The 19,056-nt window shown below is 46.1% G+C and overlaps 1 protein-coding gene across 1 annotated transcript; it reads right to left on the bottom strand.

The window, feature by feature from the left end:
* Nucleotides 1–8,981: 8,981 nt before the first annotated feature.
* Nucleotides 8,982–18,536, bottom strand: PRDM14 (PR/SET domain 14). The gene is made up of 7 exons (XM_005517415.2): nt 17,903–18,536; nt 17,561–17,617; nt 17,335–17,492; nt 16,881–17,151; nt 15,133–15,335; nt 13,672–13,773; nt 8,982–11,610 (listed from the first exon to the last, which is right to left on the bottom strand). The coding sequence occupies exons 1-7, from the start codon at nt 18,441–18,443 to the stop codon at nt 11,383–11,385; spliced, it is 1,560 nt and encodes a 519-aa protein (XP_005517472.2). The 5' UTR covers nt 18,444–18,536; the 3' UTR covers nt 8,982–11,382.
* Between the last annotated feature and the right edge of the window lie 520 nt (nt 18,537–19,056).

The raw sequence follows: 19,056 nt of genomic DNA, 5'->3' as shown, positions 1-19,056 counted from the left end.
GAACATGGTTACAGAGGAATATACACAATGTTCCACCAAAGGGCATCATCAGGCATGTAAGTCCCCGCCCTGCCCATGGAAAGTCAAAGAGAATAAATGGTATTAAGAAGGTATTTGCAGCAGAACAAAGACAAGGACCTGTGAAACACTAACCCCCCAAAATGTTCAAGAGGAACAGCTTTATTGCCTTGGACTGAGGGAATGAAGAAATAGTAAACAGTTGCTACGAATGTGTTAATCTGCTGACTAAGACTGCGATTTAGAATAGCTGGTTTGCGCTGGTGACATTGTTCCTTTATTGGTCTTTCCCCACACACCCTCCATACACTGCGAGGAACAACTTGTTGGAAATAAGAACTGTTGTCCTCATCTGTCTTTACACAAACCTATGAAGATCTAAGGACAAAAAGTGTGAACTGGCATCATACTGGGACATTAAAATATAACTACTGTAATTTTCCCATGTTTCTGCTGGGGACAATCAGCCCTGCTCCCGTTTTAAGTGTCTTGAGAAAGCTCTCTTTCAGCAGGGAAACCACTGAGTAACAGAAGCAAAACAGCTCCAATACTTCCCTCTGCTGCAGGTTTTCACCTTGTCCCTGCTGTTGTAACAGTGCCCTGGAGAAAGAGGCACTCAGAAATCAGTAAGGAAGAGGCTTGGAAGAGGCAGCCTGGAGAAGAGCCTGCTCTACACAGCTGGTGCAGCCTAGACCAGCTCAGCTGGGCAACAAACTCCAGGACTGGGGTCATTGTATTGCAAAGGAGCCATTGTAGTGAAATCAATTGGGACGTTTTAAAATACCCCTACATGACAATTCCAGTGTCAGGACAGAGCAAGTCAAAGAAGGCTGTTGCTTGTAGCAGGTTAAACTCCTGAGGGTGGAGATAATCTCACAGCAGGAAGGGAGGAAAGTGCTGTGCCTGCCTGGGCCAAGATGCTTTCACACTCCCCATTGCCACCTTTAGGCTAGAGCAGGCCATTATCAGAATCATTGTCATTATTATCCTAAAATCTGCTGCCTGACATTCAGGCATCTATCAGGAAAAGACCCAAGGCCCTATTAGTGCAGGCAATAATCCCCCAGAAGGAGGGGAGGAAACTCATTCCTAGAGAAATTAACGTGTCTACTGGCCACATTCCTATCAGCTTTGTTAATTCTGAAGTGACATTCATTGGTAAATCTGATTTTACCATGCTCTCCCATCAATCAGCAGGACAAGTGTCCTAACACAGAGGATTTTTTTTATTGTCACACACCGTAATTTGCCTCACAGACACAATGATCTACTGGCCCTGAGGGAAACTGGACATCAAGCCTCTGTATCTATGTGAAAACCATGTACCCACTGCCATCAGTGTGTCCTGACTATGTCTGTGGTATCTGCCTTCCTGTTCTCAAGCTGCAGTTCAGGGAGTCAGCATTTTCCTATATTTATCAATTGTGAAAGAATGCCACTCCCTCCCCAAGTGATGCTTCCAAAGCACATGATGTTTAAATATTAGAAAAATCCTATACCTGGAGATGCTTCCATTGCAAATGCACACTAAAGATCTGAAAACAGTCTCAAACAAAACCTGGTGTTTTCCTGATACAAAAGAAAGTGTTAGAAAAATCGTGAGTTTTCATCCCACACCTCAGCAAGTCAAGTCCCACTGAGATTCTAATTCCTCAAGCTGATTCAGAAATGTTTTGCCCTGTTTTAGATGGCTGGTCACAAAAGACAATATCTAACAGATTCTCATTTGCAATTCTAAGTTAATTGAATATTTTACCACCAACTGCATAAAATACAAAATGAATTAACAAATAGACTGCACACACATGCTATTTCTTTTGGGAAATTAAATATTTGATTGTGATAGAATCCTTAAAGATCTAGGTATAAAAAACCCAATAAACTTCTTGATATACTTCCATCTAAGTGAATGGAAGCAGGTAAAAGCCTGCAATAGTCTTTTAGCTGTTGGGGGGGGGGGAAAGGAACCTCTTCATTTCTTGCAGATTTATGTAAAATATCCAAACTCAAGAAAACCGTCTGTGAAAAGTACAGTTTTTAAGGTGATGAATACTACTAAAAGACCTCCTTACTATTCTGAAGGTAGTTAACTGAACTGACTGCTTCTAGCATTGACACCTTTGAATGTCATGTTTATCAAGGGCAAGATGGGTTGAATTTGTAAAATATTTGTCCTTCTTCTGGGGCCAGACATAGACCCACTAAAGCGTGTAATTGCTTAACTTTCTTCTACTCCATACCCTGCAAGTGATGACAAGCAGTGAAGAGAAAAGAGAGCCTGATGCCGAAGGAAAGTAAGTTTGTCTGCTGGCAGGTGGGGGAGGTGGGCAGGGGGCTGCTGCATGCCTCCCTCCCCATGGGAATAGTTGTAACTATTATATAATAGTTATTAGGGTTAAAAGCTCTTCCTCACAGCCCCCCGGGGACTACTGCATGTACAGCAACACATGGTGCCGCTGAGCCCCGCTGGCTGGGGAAGGGATCTGCCCAAAAGCAAGAAGAGATGGGCAAGTGGCCATGTGGGACTGTACATGCAGAAGGGTTGAGCAGAGGCAGAGCTGCTGGCCTCTTCTCATCAATGCCCTGCTGAGCCCACCACAGTGCCCGGGCTCTCACGGGCCCCCAGCCACCACATAACCGAGCTGCAGCCAAGGCACCTCCGATCACACTACGGCAGGTTAAACTTCTGGAGAGTTTCTAATGACTGTAAAAATTCCCCTTTGGCCTTGGGTGCTATAACTATTTATGAGGTTGACCTTTAATTACTCTCTCATGTAGAAATCTTTGATAATATGCCTTTGAAAGCTTGACAAATACGGACCTACACAGACCAGATCAATACCAATATAGTAACATAGTAGAGCAGCTTCCACAAAAGCAGATGCTCAAAGGTATTACCAGCAAAGCTGCTGCAAAGGACTTCGCACTTCAGCTGGGCACCCTCATCTCTTTCCTATTACAGAAGCGTTTAGAGAGTGTAAAAAACAAATATGCAAGGGATGCCAAATATTAACGTGACATAAAGACTGGAAAGGGTATGAAGCATTATCCCACTGGGCCCAAGGGAACTACAGCTGTCAGCAGCAGTAAGACAAGAGTGACTGCCATCTGCCATTGCTGTAAAGTTTTCTGCTCATCCACATTTCAGGGCTGGAAAAAATTTATAGTCTTGAGTATGTAGTTTGAATGTCACAGAACTTCTGGAAAAGCAGCTCCCTAGAAAATTCACTATCTTTTGCAACATGAATGCCATCCAAAGTAGTAATGAAACTGAAAGTGGATAGTTACTCAGTTTACTTAATATTCAGTACTGCTGGACTTTTCAAGTTTTAACAGACATTATACACATGCATGAGCACATGCATGTATACATACACACAAATGGAATAAAAAAGTCAGTAATAATCTGTTAAGAATGGTGAATACACCCGGAAAATGCCTACATGGTGTAGAGTAGGGGGTTATCAACACGACCATACAGTTATATAAAACAGAATCTCATAATCCAGAATATTCATTTTGATTTTAACCCACCTGGTGTAACTAATTATTATTATACAAGTTTAATACTTCTTGTCATAATTACTATGGAAATAGGTGTGGACTCTCCTACAACAATGTTTACAAAGACAGAATATGTATCCTCTGTGAACATCACAGTACATTATAGGGAACTTGCCATTGTTCTAACCTAATGAAAGTTTGTTGCTGGGAGGATGATTCCCAAAGACACAGGTTGAAGAAAATGCAAAGATAAAATTTTAAAGGTTTTATAATAGTTTTTATTTCCTCATCTAGAAAATATAATAATATAATAAATGCTAGAAAAATAATTGGTCCATCTACCAGACAGATACAGTTAAAGAAAAGCATCACAGACCAAAAAGCTGCAGATTTTCCAGGAGGTTTTAAATGCTAAGAATGACTTTAGTTTTCCTTCTCTTCTGAATTTCTGCAAAATTAAATTGTTTTCTCTTATTCAGAAGAACAACTGTTCTCCTTTAGCTCTCCCATAGAACTTTTTTTGGTCATAGCAACATCCTGGCTAAAACAGCTCCCAGGAGACAAAATCGATGAAAGCCATAAAGGAAGAATGTTTTTGTCATGCCAGGCCCTACTGCTCATGTCTTACACTTACAAAACCTTCAGTAACTAAACTGGGATAGACAGACCATCTGAATAGATATGGCTAGTTGCTCCAACTAGTTTTAAAAAATCCAATATATAGAAACGAAATATGTTAACACTGTGATAGCAGTGTTACATCAGCATAGAAACAGAAAAGGAATTTACAAGCCCTAAATTCAGGGACCTTCCCCACGAGGAGGTAAGATCAGACTGATTTTCTCTGAGGTTGTTTCCCTGCCTGCAGATCTGGCATTTGAGCTCTCTCTTTGATGGAAAGAAACTCAAAAAAACAGTCTATTTGAAGGGGTCTCTCTCCATCCCTTATTTCTCAAATCTCCAAAACAAGGCTGAGGACACCCTTGGGAAGGGGCCTGGAGGGGGGTGGGGGGATGAGTAAAGAACCCAGATGTTTGAGCAAATAATCAAATGTCTCTTATCCAGGATTTTTCCCTTTTGATGGTGTGTTTTTTCATGCTGAATTTTGTTTTGTGTGTATCACAGTAACTGTATGTGTGATCTCTCCAGCTCTGAAACTAAAAAACAAGAAGTGTTATAACAGGAGGCATGGGTTAAATAGAAGCCTACTCTGACAAATATATTAATATCTAATATCCATACAAGGTTTCATACTACTCTTGACTGGATGTTCTCCAAAGGTGAGAGACAAAAACTTGTTCTGACCAGTAAACTTCTGAATCAGCCTCGTTACAATGGGGCAGGGACCTGTTTGGGCCCTGCAGCCCTCAGAGCCATGGTGTGAAACCTTCTTTTGCTGCCAGCGTAAGGAAAGAAGCTTTCAAGAAGGCAGCTCCAGACACACCAGAGAAGTAAAATTCTGCCCTCCAGGGGCCAGACTGTCTCTCTTCCAGCACTGCACATGGCTCATGGAAGGGAAAGCCCCCAACGCCTCCAGCATCCTTCAGTGCTGCCATCTCCAGCACTTCTGCTCCTGTCTTGCCCATCCCCAGCAGCAGCAGGAGCAGGATGCTGCCAGTGTATGCTCCCACTCACTGCTCACTGATGGGTATATCAGTGGGAAACAGCCACACATCAAGCTCTGGGAGGAGGCTCAAGAAAAAGAGCAGATTCCCCTTGGGTTGTTTCATGGGGGTTTTCACATCCCTGACAAAAAAAAAATAAAAATTGAAAACCAAATCCACTTTTCATTAGAGGAGTCTATTGGTGAAACTGATACTACAGAAATACACATTCCTGTGTGCTGCCTTCCTGCTCCATAATGGCTCTTGCATTAGGGACTGGGGGCAGGGGGGTTGCTGTTGTCCATTTACTTTAGTAAAGATTGCTATTGAATGAAACCTTTAATGGGGTGTTTATGCTCCCGCTCAGCTAAGAGCTCCTAGCTTGTGGCAGAGTAGTCTTTCCCTCCACCTTGACAGCTACCAGGGAATCAATTCAGGTAATCCCTCAGGTGGTGCTGCTGTGGGCCTGCCCTGGCACTGGGGTCACTCGTGGGAAAGCGAAACTGCCCTGGGGAGTGACTTTTCACAACACCCCCACCACCACTGCACTGACCCACCGCAGCACCTGAGGGAACACCACTGACCCCACTTCGATTTAGCTAGAGGACGGACTTAGCCTTACACTCCAGGAAGCGCGGGCCTCACAGTCTGATTTCACTTCAGGGATTATCTGTGAATTGCACTTTTTGGCCAATATAATCCAAGTAATCATCCCTTTCTCCTGCCTTCATTCCCAGTGGATGTCTTCACTGCTCCTGCATTTCTGTTCACGACTAAGGTATCTCCTACTGGCTCTGCTCAAGTCCCTGCAGTCAAAGTGGGAGGATTGCATTTTCTCGCTGCTGCTTTGCAGGCTGATAAAGCTGCAGTTTGCAGGACCGTGTGGCATTCTCACACTAAGGCATTCAGAAGTGCTCTCAACACTACTAAATTGCTGGGCCAGCCGGAGGTTAGTCCTGTGAGTTCAAGTCTGGTTTTCCAGTGCTGCAGTGGGGATAAGCTGGGGTTTCAGGACAGCCCCGAAGCAAGGCTGCTGCAGAGTGGCTGGCTGGGGATGGAGAAGGAATAGAGTCACTCAAGTCCTGCTGCAGGAGAGGCAGAGGTGCTGTTACTCCTCTAGTAGCCCCAGTGGTCAACACTCAGCCCCAGGAACCTTCGAGGGGACTGGGTTTTCAGAAAAGTCGTTCACTGGTTGAGATGAAGCCTCTTAAAGGTTCATAAAACATAAAAATGCAGACTGAAAGTCTGGACATATTTTGCTTAAGGTTGAAAAAGAGCAAAAGAAGAGAGCAAAGACAAAGCCTCACACTGCTCATGTGCCCAAGGCCCTGCACTAAGTGTGTTAAGGAGAGACAGAAGGGAGAGTGTGCAAGGGCATGTGTATCAGGAGAGAAAGGGAAATGAAAGTGCTGGTGACTGTGTCTGTAGGGTTGAAACAAACACCTGCACTTGCTGTGAAGGCCTGTAGGAGACTGGGGACCCAAGGAATGGCTTTCTTAAGAAGGGGACAGCCAGTCAGGTCTCCTCTGGTGGTGTATGATCTGTCTTGTTTAAGGGACAGTTTGGCACTGGCCTATATTTGTTTATGGCATTATCTTCAATTCACTAAACTCCTTGCTGCTTTTCACCTTCCTTCACTGGTTAACCACCTCCCTGTTCTCCAGAGTGAGCAGCAGAGCAGGGACTGGGACAGCAGGGGCTGGGGACCAGGTGTTTGAAAAACAGGGATATGCAGGAGATGCTAGAGGCAGCAGATGTCTGTGGCGAGGCCTTTTGTTTTCTGTCACTTGCAAGCCTGAGCTCTGGGACCACCTTTTTTTTTGTCTCCCCTTTGTCATTTATCCGGGAGGAGCAATTCAGGAGTTAGCCTCACAGTCTCTCTCCCTGCACCCCACTGCTCCAACAAAACACTTGATTGCCCTCATACTCTGGTTTCTATTTAGATCACTTTCTATTAACATTTAAAAAGCTCTGACAGAGTTAATCCAGAACACTTAAAATCAGCTAGTGTCTTACAGGACTGATTAGTCCCAGGGACTTGTCTTGCTGCTCCCCTTGGCAGGACCATTTTTAATCCTAGTTAAGGGAAGAAGAGCCAGGGTGAACGCACATTCTTTGCCTTAATGAATGCAGTGACAATGTGACCCCAGACAGGAACATCACCTCAAAGCCAGTTTAAGCCAAACTGAATGAGAAACATGGGTACCTATTGCACATAGTGTATTACTGTAGTTACTATCATGGAAAAGTCACTTCAGTCCTATGTTTGAAGATGCCAAGAAATGGAAGAGATGGATTTTATACAGCGAAAGCCACAGCCTAGCCCCCAGAGAACTGCAGGGATGTCCTTTCTGCTGCCTCAGCTCAGAAACGGCTGCAGGAGTATGGAGCATCACAGTGCCTGCTCAGCCTGGGCTACTCAGCACAAGGACTGAGCCTTTACACATGTCACAAATATTTTCTTTTCTGCTGAACTTGTAGTGCAGCCTCCTTCTTGCACATGTCCTTCTGTGCCATTCTGTAGCAGTCAATCTGGGAACATGCCAGGTAAGAGTGCAGCATGCACACAAGCTCCCTCTGTCTGCCCCCTTCTTAGCTGTGCGTATAAATATCCAAAACCCCACTGCTGGCTGAGCTGGCTGGAGTTGCACATTCACTCAGCTGCTGAGAGCATGACCACAAAAGGTGCAAGTCAATGTGCAAAGCTTGGGGGAGGAAAACCTCAGCTCACTGGACATACAGGGTACAGGTCACTACAGGAGAAATTTCCTAATTTCTCCTAACCCCTATCTGGCAAGAACAGCAATCTGTTTGCTCTGACAATTAGTGCATTTTCATTTCAGGAAACTAAAAACCTAAAATCTTGGTCTGGCAGGTGGCTCAGCTTGACCTCCCTTCCTGATCAATTTCTCCCCACCCTGCTGTGAAGCATGCAGAGCCAAGTGCCATCCTCACTGTCCCCAGCCCCAGCACAGCTGGGACTCTCTATTCATAAGGGGTGGATGACTCTATAGGGTCTATATGCTACAAGGTAGTTTAATTCTTTTTAGTGCTCAATCTGGATCCATCATCCTGCTTGCAAGTGGGAGTGAACTCAATCCAGAACTGAATGGCCTCAGCTTTCATGAACTGTTGGGGTGCTTAAGATCAAATCCATCAAGACACTAGATGCCTTTGACTTCTAGTGCAATTGGCTACTACTCAGTGGGACAAGGGCTAGAATTCCCAATATGCAACAGTTTGAGTGTAATAGCTTACATATGACACAGAAAACACCCTTGATGCATTTGCTGGTACCTCAAATACACAGCTCTATGCATCTGGCAGAAAACAAGCCATAGCCCATTAGCATGCACTGTAGCCTCCAAAAATTTATTTTCATTATTTGCATGAATGTAAATATAACAATATTAATAACAGGAAAGATGGGTGCTAATGTCTTTACAAACAACTCGATGGGTGAGGTTCTTTAGGGCAACCTCAAGCTGCAGTGTTGCATGCTGTCATGTGTTACAGAACCCAGACAGTTTGCCTACAGCTTAAACTCTTGAACTTCATGGTAATAGACAAATGGGCCCGGGAAAAGGCTGTTGCAGAACCTAGATAGTTTTAACTTCTGAACTTTGGGAGAAAATTACATGTTCAAGGCAGTTTGGGAAGGCTGTACCTCAGCCAGTGGAGAAGGGAAGAGGGCAATATGTGGCTGGGAGTTTAGGATAAAAGGAGGTTGAGTCTTCAGAAACCCCAGTGGACTCTCCCTCCCTTTATTCAAATAAAGTTCCAGCACTCCTCCGTCTCCTTTATGGATCTTGGCTTTTCATAGCATGGTTTGCTGCACAATAATTAACATCAAAATTTACGTGTATGGTTTTAATGTGCAAGACAGCCAGTACCTTCAGTCACAAGTACAAGTATAACCCTTCACATACTCCTTTACAGGCAACAAGTCAAATATTATAGAAAGGTGCAAATAATTTAGCACAAGAGATTTGAGGTTTCTTTAAGAAAAAGAAAATGCACATAAGAGCTCTACAGAGGCACAATTTAAATATAAAACCTTCATTCAGAGCAAAAAAAGACCTGTATAGGAAGCTAACCAGGCATTTCACAGTACTTCAAAACCATTCCTAGTCATAATACCTTCTTCATTAGTAGGTAGTTTATTTCACCAAATCCTGATTTTTTTTTAAGGGACCGAACTAGCAAAGGTTTCACACATATAATTCTTGTTTCTGTTGGCCAGGATTTTGTATGCTTGTATCTATCCTCCTAACAGCAGGCAGCTGGAAGAAAAGTACTGTGATAATTTTCTGCTCAGAAGTGAATTTTATCTATTTAGGGGTCAGGGATTCAGCCCTCAATATGTAAAAAAATTAGCCTGCTGTATTTTAGTAATATTTGGTATTAAAATAAGAAGAAAAAAAATAACCAGAGCATGACTTTCATTCTACCCTAGACCCTACATGTTTAAAAAAACATACAATACAAATAGACTTGGTTATTTCAGATACTACCTAGTGCTGGGACTCATTATTTTCTTTACCAGTGACTCAATAAATCTCTAAAAAATATTTCTACCATGAAAACAATGAGAACAGAGCAACTTAAGATACAAACAAACTTAAAAAAAATAGTGCAAATCAATATATTTAAGGATACAGTATCTACACAGTATAATTAAATGTACAAGCAAATTTTTTTTTCTATTTCTATGTTGCATTTAAAGAGACTGTTAAAGTCGGCACAAAATAAAAACTTCCTTTTTTATGTGCAAAATTTTTGTTAATTGTGGCTGATCTAGGATACTTCAAAGATAATTTTATCATCCCAGTAATATTGAACTACCTGTGTTTATCAACTAGCTCAAGAAAGGAGCTAGTTCCATTATTCCTCCTGGATGCACCACACAGTCCCACTGACACACTGACTCCTCTCATAGTCGTGGTGGTCACTTAGTGCTAATAAAAACTTCTATACCAATTACAGCACTCCCTATCCTCAGCAGTCCTTCAGCACAGGCTTTTTGTTAAGCCCCCTAGTTAAGAATTCACATTGATATGGAATGCCACTTTCTTAAGAATGCTTAACAATTTTGAAAGTACATAAACCTGTACAAATCACTCCTGCTTTGCTTGTATGGTCAGTGAGACATGGAGAATGAATGACACCTTCCAGTCCTCCCATGGAAGCAAAGCCTTTCCTGCAGACTGTGGAAGGAATTTCTTGTGCAGAGTTTTAGGCACTGAGGAGTCCTAATATCACTTATTTGATACTTAAAATCTTATCTTTTGAGCAAAGGAAAGGAGTGCCACTGTAACAGTCATCCAACACAAATACAGGAGGAAGCAGAGGAGCCCACTCTTCATATTAGGGTTTACTGCAAAGATTCACCTGGCCAGGACCAGACAGGTTCAGGGAAATTCAGAAGGGAGAGCCCACTTCTGGGATTGTGCTTGCTCCTGGTCTGTTCTGAGCCCAAAATGAAACACCTCTGAGGCCACTTAACTGCTTGTTATCCACCCAATGGCTCACTGATACTTAGGAATATCACAGTGTTTGGTCCTCCAAACACTTGAGAAGACAAAACAAACCTCCACTATCTCTGCTAGCTGGGATATCAGGCCTGCATATATCTTACCACACCCTACTTCTCTCCCCCTGGGCTGACCAGCATCCAGCACCCTCTGGAAGAGTTGCTCTCACAATCCTCAAGTCTGGGCCCTGGAGCTCTCAGTCTCCCAGCAGCTGAATGATTTAAAATAGCTCTCTGTCGGTCCAGCCGTCAGTATCTCTGAGGAAGTTCACATTTAAATAGAACATCACTAAAAGACATGTTAAGGGTAAGTAGACCGTATTACCTGTGGTCACATTTCCAAACAACATGAACAAGTTAAATCAGCTCTGAGAAATGCACCTGATAAAAACATCCCTCACACAAGCTTTGATACAGGCTGCACCAAGCAGTCCACAGGCATTAGAGACGGAGAAACACGCCTCACAGTGATATTTGTGCACAAAGGGGTTTTGGGAGGTAGAACTCCCTCCTCCCTTTAGAGATTAGGGTATGGGAGGAGAGGGAGAGTGGCATCAGGGTGTACCCTGTTCCTGTGCTCAGTCATGTGCCCTGGGAGCAGAGACCAGACCTACTCCAAGAACCACTGCAGGTGTCGCCTGCTGCGCTGCGCACACGCACAAGCAAATCACATAGACCGTCAGACACACGAGCTGGTCCAGGACACGTCCACAGGGTTCCTGACTAATGAGCAGCATGAATCTTCATGTGGAAGTTGTAATCCTCCTGCTCGGGGAAGTGCTGGCCGCACACGGAGCACGTGCAGCCCTTGTCCTTGCTGTGTGTGCGCCGCACGTGGCTGTCATGGGCCGCATGCGAGGCGAAGGCTTTGCCGCAGTGCTTGCACTTGAAGGGCTTCTCCCCCGAGTGCTGGCGGATGTGAGTGCGCAGGATACTGGATGCTGTGAACGCCTGAAAGGGCAGGGATCATCGGAAAGGAGATGGAGTTGCAAGTAATTTGCTTTCACATGCGCAATCCCCACCTTCAGCTAACCCAGACCCCATCAGAACCACGTTACCTTGAAAATTAAGTCCTGAAATAGCTCACATCCTCAATTAAGTGGAAAAAAATAATGAAAACCCCCAGCAATGAGGAATCAGAAGGCAACAGCTACTGCTATACAGATGTGGCTGAGTCCATGGAGATAGATAAAGCTCAGAGAAAGATTCCTGACCAAAGACACCCGTAAATATCTTCTATGTGTCAGAGGGAAGAAGTCAATACTGTCCTAATTAGCTTTGCAGCTCCTTTATGTTTTGGAAACATAATGCAGGCTTTCCTTCCAGATTTTGTTTTTAAAGTTAAAACCCTTTGACTATCTTGGGATTCAGCTGCTAAAATTCATTCATGCAGTCCACCATACCTCATTTACAAGTTCATTTTCTCTGCTGCATCATACACTTCTGTTTCTGCAGGCAGAGTTTCCAGGCTGTTTCCCCACCACTAACACATTTGAGAACCAGCCATAAAGACTTCTCCATTTGGGGATAAAACTCCCCCATTAAAATTTGAACAGGAATGCTGTAAAGTTGCCCATGTTTTCCCAATTTTTTCTTCTCCAAAGAGAGACAATTTCAAGCACTTCACTATTTGCAGACCACACAAAATAAATACTCTCTAGTAAGTCTTCACAGCAAACACCAATACATCTTAGATACCCTTTCACTAGGAATCTTAGAGTGCAAAAAGATCATAGACTCCTATACATAAGTCCTTGAAGGTGCATATCAAGGACAAAAATATGTTCTGGGGAGAGAATGGTGATGTTGACCCAGCACTGTTCCTTTAATCTCACAATGTTCCTGAAATAAGTGACCACTGATTTCCAGCAAAGGAGCTGGAGAAGTAAAGCCACTGTTAGAGGTAGAAGAGGAAAAGAAGAATCATAATTACATAGGAGGAGATGGTAAGGATTCATTAAAACAGATCCTAGTTTTCCAGCCTCAGAAATTATGGCTATGTCCTAGGATAGCTACATCCTGCAGCCTGAGGACTAATAGTTTCATCTGATCCAATCTGCAACAGTCCAACCAGAACTGGCTGGGGACTGGTCAAGTGTCCCTAGAGATGTCTTTACAGAACAACCTATAAAGCTCTGCCACCTCCTTTTGTGATCAGAAGACTAAGGATGATACTTCATCCTAATCTCTGTGTACAAGTATGTTCAGGATCATGGGGAGATAAAGAAATATAATAGCCAAAACCAGTTTCCTCCAAGATTCTTTACAGCAGGACTCCTCAGCTTTGTGTTAGTCCAGCCAGTCATAAACAAAACTTCGCTACAAAATCAGGAGCAGGTTACCACTGCTGATGGGGCTTCTGCATTGCATGGACACTCCATGGCACCTGGAGCCCTACCAGTATTCATCCTCCAGCGCCTGTGCATCCACATGCTGTCTGCTGAGAAAGCTGTCAGCACTTTCAGGGAGAGCTCACCTGAATCATCCCTGCTGTGATGGGCAGTAACAGCAGAGCACATCTTTGATCAGGGCTGTATGGTTCTCTTTGTGTTCGTTTTTAAGTGAAACCTCCATGCACATCTGCCCATCAACAGCCCTGATATTTCAAGGGAAGCATGCACAAATTACTGTTGTGCAGGTTCAGTTTATAGACAAAATCTGTTTATTGCAGTCCAGAATAAGTGTAAATTACGCCAAAAATTACCTGTCTGATGAACAAGTGGGGTAGTGGATCTAGCTGCATGCTTTGGATACTATTTGAAATGCTCTCAAGCTTCCCTAGACCTCATTTCTGCAGCAGATCACTGAGCTGGGACAAACCACAAATTCCATGTCAGATGGAGACCAGACCCTGTTTCTTCAGTCTCATCCAGCTGTGTCACCTTACCTCACAACTGCCCAGAATATACAAGCATCTATCTGGTTACCAGTTAAATACAAAATGTTCTTGAAAGAAAACAGAGAAGAAACAAAGCCCAGCAGAGGGAGGGAAGGGGCAGGGCTTTGCCTTACCTTGTTGCAGTAGACACATTTGTAGGGGCGCTCCCCGGAGTGAACCCTCATGTGTTTGTTCAGGCTGGAGGATTGAGAAAAGCTCTTCCCACACACAGAGCACTGTGGGGAAAAAAAAAGGAACAAAGGTAAAAGGAAGCATGTAGCTGCATAGTTAAAAGGAAAAATTAAGTGTGTGGATGATTTCTTATGTATAACCTAGATGTACACGTGTATTTATGTATTCATGCGTAAACAAAATAGTAATTTTAAGCTGCAATTAATTGAAATACCCAGAAGTTAAGAACAGTTTTAAGAACAGATTTACCTGCATGTGTGTATATATATATATGCATATATATTAAAACCATGCAAAATTTCAAATAATTTCTGTTAAAATTGTTTCAATAAAAAAATGTTATTTTTCAGAACAGACAATACTGGTTTGCAGTAATAAAAATCTGAAAGTTTCTGTAAAATCACTTAAAAATATACAAATCAATTGTATATAAAAATATATTTAATAATATATATATTTATAATAATAAGTGTTAATTTTCACCTTTAAAGATAAACAATTTAAAGACTAAAATAATCTTACCTTCCCAAGGGAAGTTAAGGGAAATGATAAAAGTAATTAAATGGTATTTAATACCTCATATTTAATGAGGTACTAAATATAATTAAATATAATAACTTCATTTTTAATCTGTTACTAACTCCATGCAGATATTTTGACATCGTAGTAGTGCCATTTTAGTTACAAAATATTTTTCTGAAAAAAATACCCATTGTAGGATGATTCATTAAAGAGGTATTTGGAGAATTTTGAGGACTGATTTAACTGTGCCATTTCAAACACTAGAACTTGCCCCTTCCAAGCTTTTAGGAAAAGTCTGATTCTCCATTTCCAGTGCTGCTAGAGAAAACTGGTGCTAAAAGCAAGGTTTTTGGTGGAGATGAGTAAAGCATCTCAAAGATTTGCTTTCATCAATTGAACATCTGCTTCACATCGAATGGAAAACTTTTAAGCCCTGTTTGGTCCAACAGACACAGATAAAGCTGTGGTTGGTTCTCAGAGCCAAGGGTGGGGTGTAGGAAACAAGACATGAGACATCTCTCCCCTCATCCTGGACAAAGTCCAGCACCTTTAAACACAAGTTAACCCCACACTGTGTAAGAAAAGGAGCAGCATTCATATGCTAACATACAAAAAGCCCAGGAGAAATTTTGTTTCTTTTTTAACTCTCACTGAGACTGTGGGGTTTATTTTCCCAACGTAAATCCATTAAATTTCTTTATGCAAGCTCTGCTGCACATGACAAGCTCTTCCTGAGCAGTCCCACCAGAAAAGTGCCAGGGAAACTGGGGGAGGAGGAGGAACACTATCAGCATCTTATCTGGACCAAAAAAAAAAAAAGACTTTTATTAAATACCCTCAAAAGAGCCAGTGACTGAGGAGAGACCCGGGAGCAGGCTCACCTTGTGAGGTCTGTGCTTTTCGTGAACGTGGAGAATATGGATCCTCAGCCTGTCTCTTTTTTCAAAGGACCGGTCACAAAGGTGACAAGGAAATTTGCGGTCCCCCTGGTCCACGCAGCGGGTGTACTTGAGGTGTTTGTCCCGGTAGTACTTGTAGGCAAAAACTTTGCCGCAGCGCTCACACTTGAAGCTCTCCCCGGCTTCTGTACAGCAGAAGGGAAAGTGCCACCTCTCCATTACACCACGGCAAAAGGGATTCGGATCAAATCTGCATCCTTGTCAGAGCTGGGACCCCTACGGGGGATTTTAAGTCTCTGAGAGGGTAAGGACTGTAAACGGATGCTGGCAGTATCATTAATAAAATACGTGCTGTGTCTCCCGAGCGTTCGCAGTGTTCCCCTTGCCTTTTTAAAGGAGGGGAACAAACTAGAGCCCACGATCTGCTAAAATTATTCAGTTTAGCTACCAACTTCAGCAAAAACAGGATTTCATCCTTGTTTATCCAAACATAGCAAGAAAACATGTGAAAAAAACAACTCAGAATCTCACATTAAAAGTTCTCCATATGTGGTACTATTCTGAGATATTTCTCATCAAGAATTATCCGCAAATTTCATCTACCTTCCCAAAAGGAAAAATTATTTTGCATACATTTTCTATAGTTTTCAAATAACTGTCAAACAAAATAACACATTTATTTGGCTTTTTTTTTTTTTTTGTATTTAAATTAATTTTTAACCACTGAATTTAGGAAAAACACCAGAAAAATTTCAGACGTTTATATATCCTTTTCTGTCTTTAATAAAAAGTAACTTTAGCTTAAGCTTTAATATGAAATGAACAATTTAGTATCTGTCTGAATTAAGACACTTCAAGACAACAAGTACAAAATTTTCCATGCCAAATTTTCATGTCAATTTGCTTCTCTCCCTTTCTGCTGAACCCAGCCGACCCATTCTTTCCCGGCTCCAGCTCTTCCCTCATTGGCACAAATCTGTTTTCTCCACACATAAGTTTTACTTATAAGAACATCATACTTTTTGTACATTACAAATAGAACTACCCTCCCCTCACCCTGGCGTAACTGCATTTGACATTTCTTTTGCAAACAATATTAGCATTACGGGATCGGAACGACTTCAGCCTACCTCATTTACTGAGAGCGTTAATTACACGAAAGTCAGGCGTGCAATCAAGATGAAACAGGACTAAAAGTGGAATAACCCAGAAAAGCCCACCTCTTCCAAAAACGGGACCCTGAACAATAGCGCTGCGGGGCCGAGCTCAGCCCACGACCACCAGATGTTTGACACTGGTTACCAGACCAAAGAACACTTTAAACTCCCCGAGGAACCGCGGACAGGGAGCGGACTGCCGACGGAAGAAAGGGGAGCCTCTTGCTCCGCGCTGCCGGCAGCCCTCGGTGCAAGCCCCGGACTCCCCGGTGCCGAGGGGAAGCTGCTGTTTCGGGGTGCTGGTTGCCGCAGGAGGGGGCGGCCGGGGATCGGCTCCCCGGGAGCGCGGGCAGACCCGAGGGACCGGGGCTGCGGGGCCACCGCCACCGCGGCAAGACCGGTCACCTACCACAGCCTCGTCGCAAGGTCTGGGAAAGCCTTTCAAATAAAAACAGCTGGACAAAGGCGATGCCTGTGTTTCTTTACCTCTCTTCGTGTGAATCTAATCCAGGCCACGCACAGGTCCGTGGGAATAAGGGGCAGTGTCACCCTAGGGGTTGCTGGCAGGCTCACCTTCGGGGTGCTGAGAGGGTTTCTTCCCCTCTGCCATGCCCTTCAAGCTGATGGGGATGCCCAGAAATTGCACGTAGCAATCGCCGTACCACACCAGCAGCTCCTGCTTCGGGAAGATTTCCTTGCAGCTCTCGTAGAAGATTTGTCCCTGGCACTGGATAGCCGTCAAATTCTGCTCCTCGGGGAACCTGGCACAGTTCACCAGGGACATCCAATTGCCAGCGGCGCCCTTCCCGTCTATAAAGTGGCTCAGGCCACCGTATTCAAAGATCTGGAGAGCGGAGAAAAAAGGATCAGGTTTGACCGACATTTCCGCACTCGTCCCGCTCTCACCAGTCCCACCACCCACACTGGGCCGAGCCCCTCTTCCAGGCTACGGTAGAGGGGACGCTGAAAGCCTCGCCCCGGCCCCGCACTGGGGGTGCGGGGGTGAGCCCGACGGTGCCTCCGCTACCTCCCACATCAGCGAGTTGTCGTCGTAAGTCTTGATCTCGCTCGTGTTGACCACTTTGCCTTGGAAAGGGCCGAAGCGGACTCCTTTCGGGATGGGGTCGGTACAGAAGACTCCGAGCTGAGACACGTCCCCGTAGGCCACCCGCAGCACCGAGAGCCCTGCGGGTGACAGGGGGCTGAGCGCGGCGCGGCGCGGGCGGGCGCAGCGCGGGCGGGCCGGGCCCTACCTTCGGGGAGCTGCAGCGAGTCCCGGTCGAGCAGCGGGGCGGCGGAGTCGGCAGCGCCTGCAGCAGAGGAACCCCTTCTTCAGCAGGGCACCGGCCCTGCAGGAGCGGGCCCTACCTCCCCGACAACACCCCCCGGATTTTTCCAGCTGTGGACTCGTAGCGCAAGAAAGCCACAGGGAAAGAAAGTCCGACGTGCCCCCGGCGATGCTCCTTGAGCCTGGCTGCCTGCACCCCTTTTGGGAGTGTCCCCGAACCCTCCCGCACACCTGGCTGCAAGGAGCGGCCTGCCGCCCAGTGAGTGTCACCCTGTGCCCCTCTCGCCGCCGTCGAATATCCCCTTACCAGAGCTGGAGGGGGACACCCGGAGCCCCGAGATGGCGTGGAGATTCCCGGCGGGCTGGCTGCTCCGGAGTGTCCCGTACAGCACCGCGTTGAGCTCCTCCTCGGTGAAGTGGTACCTGTAGCTCTGCCCCAGCGCCCCGTCTGTCCCCGGGCCGCGGGCAGCCCTGTGCGAGGGGCTCGGGTAGGGCGGCGAGAGCAACCCCGGGGCCCCCGTCCCGAGGGCCGAGTCCTCACTGGGAGGGAAAGAGGCCGGCAGCCTGGTGTAGACAGGCAAAGGAAGGCTGGGAAAAGGGTCGGTGGGCAGGGGGAGAGGCTGGCTCAGAAAAGCGGGAACCCTGCTGAAGGTGAAGGGAGGCAGAGACGGCGAGGGAGAAACCAGCCCGCCCAGGGGTTTCAGAGGCTGGAAGTAGTCGGGGGCCGTCTCCAAGTAATGGGCGGGAGGGAGGAAAGAGGGGTAGTAGGAGGCGAGGCCGGCGGGGCTCATCCCGAGCGAGTCTCCGCCGTCTCCGGGGACCGACTGGCTGGCCAGGGACAGAGCCATGTCGGGAAGAGCCGGGCCGGGAAGGAGGAGAGGGACCTGCCGGGAAGCTGAGGGGCAGACACCTGGGTGCTGCCGGCGCGGGTCCCTCAGCGGGGCGGGGGCGGGACGGAGGCGCGGGAGCCGCCGCCCGCGGCTATATGGGCCCGAGGAGCTGGGCGGGGACGCCGGGCACGGGCGGCGGCCGCCCGGGGGGCGGCACAGCCCGGGGGAGGGCGGGCGGGGGTGCTGCCCCGACCCGCACGGCTACCCCGGGGCGGAGCCACTCGCGGAGCGGCCGGGCCGCCCCTCCCCACCTCGGGGTAGGGGAGGGGGGGGTAGCCAAGCCTCCCGGCCCACCTTCCCTACCGCCGGCTCTGCCCTCCGCCTCTCCAAGCCCCGGCCCGGGGGCCCGGCCGCAGTCCCGGGGGCTCTGCCCCTCCCCAGGGCAGGAGGCCGGGGTGCTGGAGCGCTGCTCCCCACGGACCACCACCTGCTGCTGGATGTGAGGGCTCTGCGGGGCAGGACACATGGCTCCCACAGTGTCCTGGGGGGTTGCAGGGGTGTGGTTTGAATACGGAAAGGCAGTAAACACCGCTGAGACTCCAGTGACCTGGACACACAGGAGCAGCGCACT

Source organism: Pseudopodoces humilis, chromosome 1 (genome assembly GCF_049639895.1).
Source record: "Pseudopodoces humilis isolate 2021_Gansu_Grassland_sample_001 chromosome 1, ASM4963989v1, whole genome shotgun sequence".
NCBI lineage: Eukaryota > Metazoa > Chordata > Aves > Passeriformes > Paridae > Pseudopodoces > Pseudopodoces humilis.
This window is presented reverse-complemented; position numbering and strand designations above follow the sequence as displayed.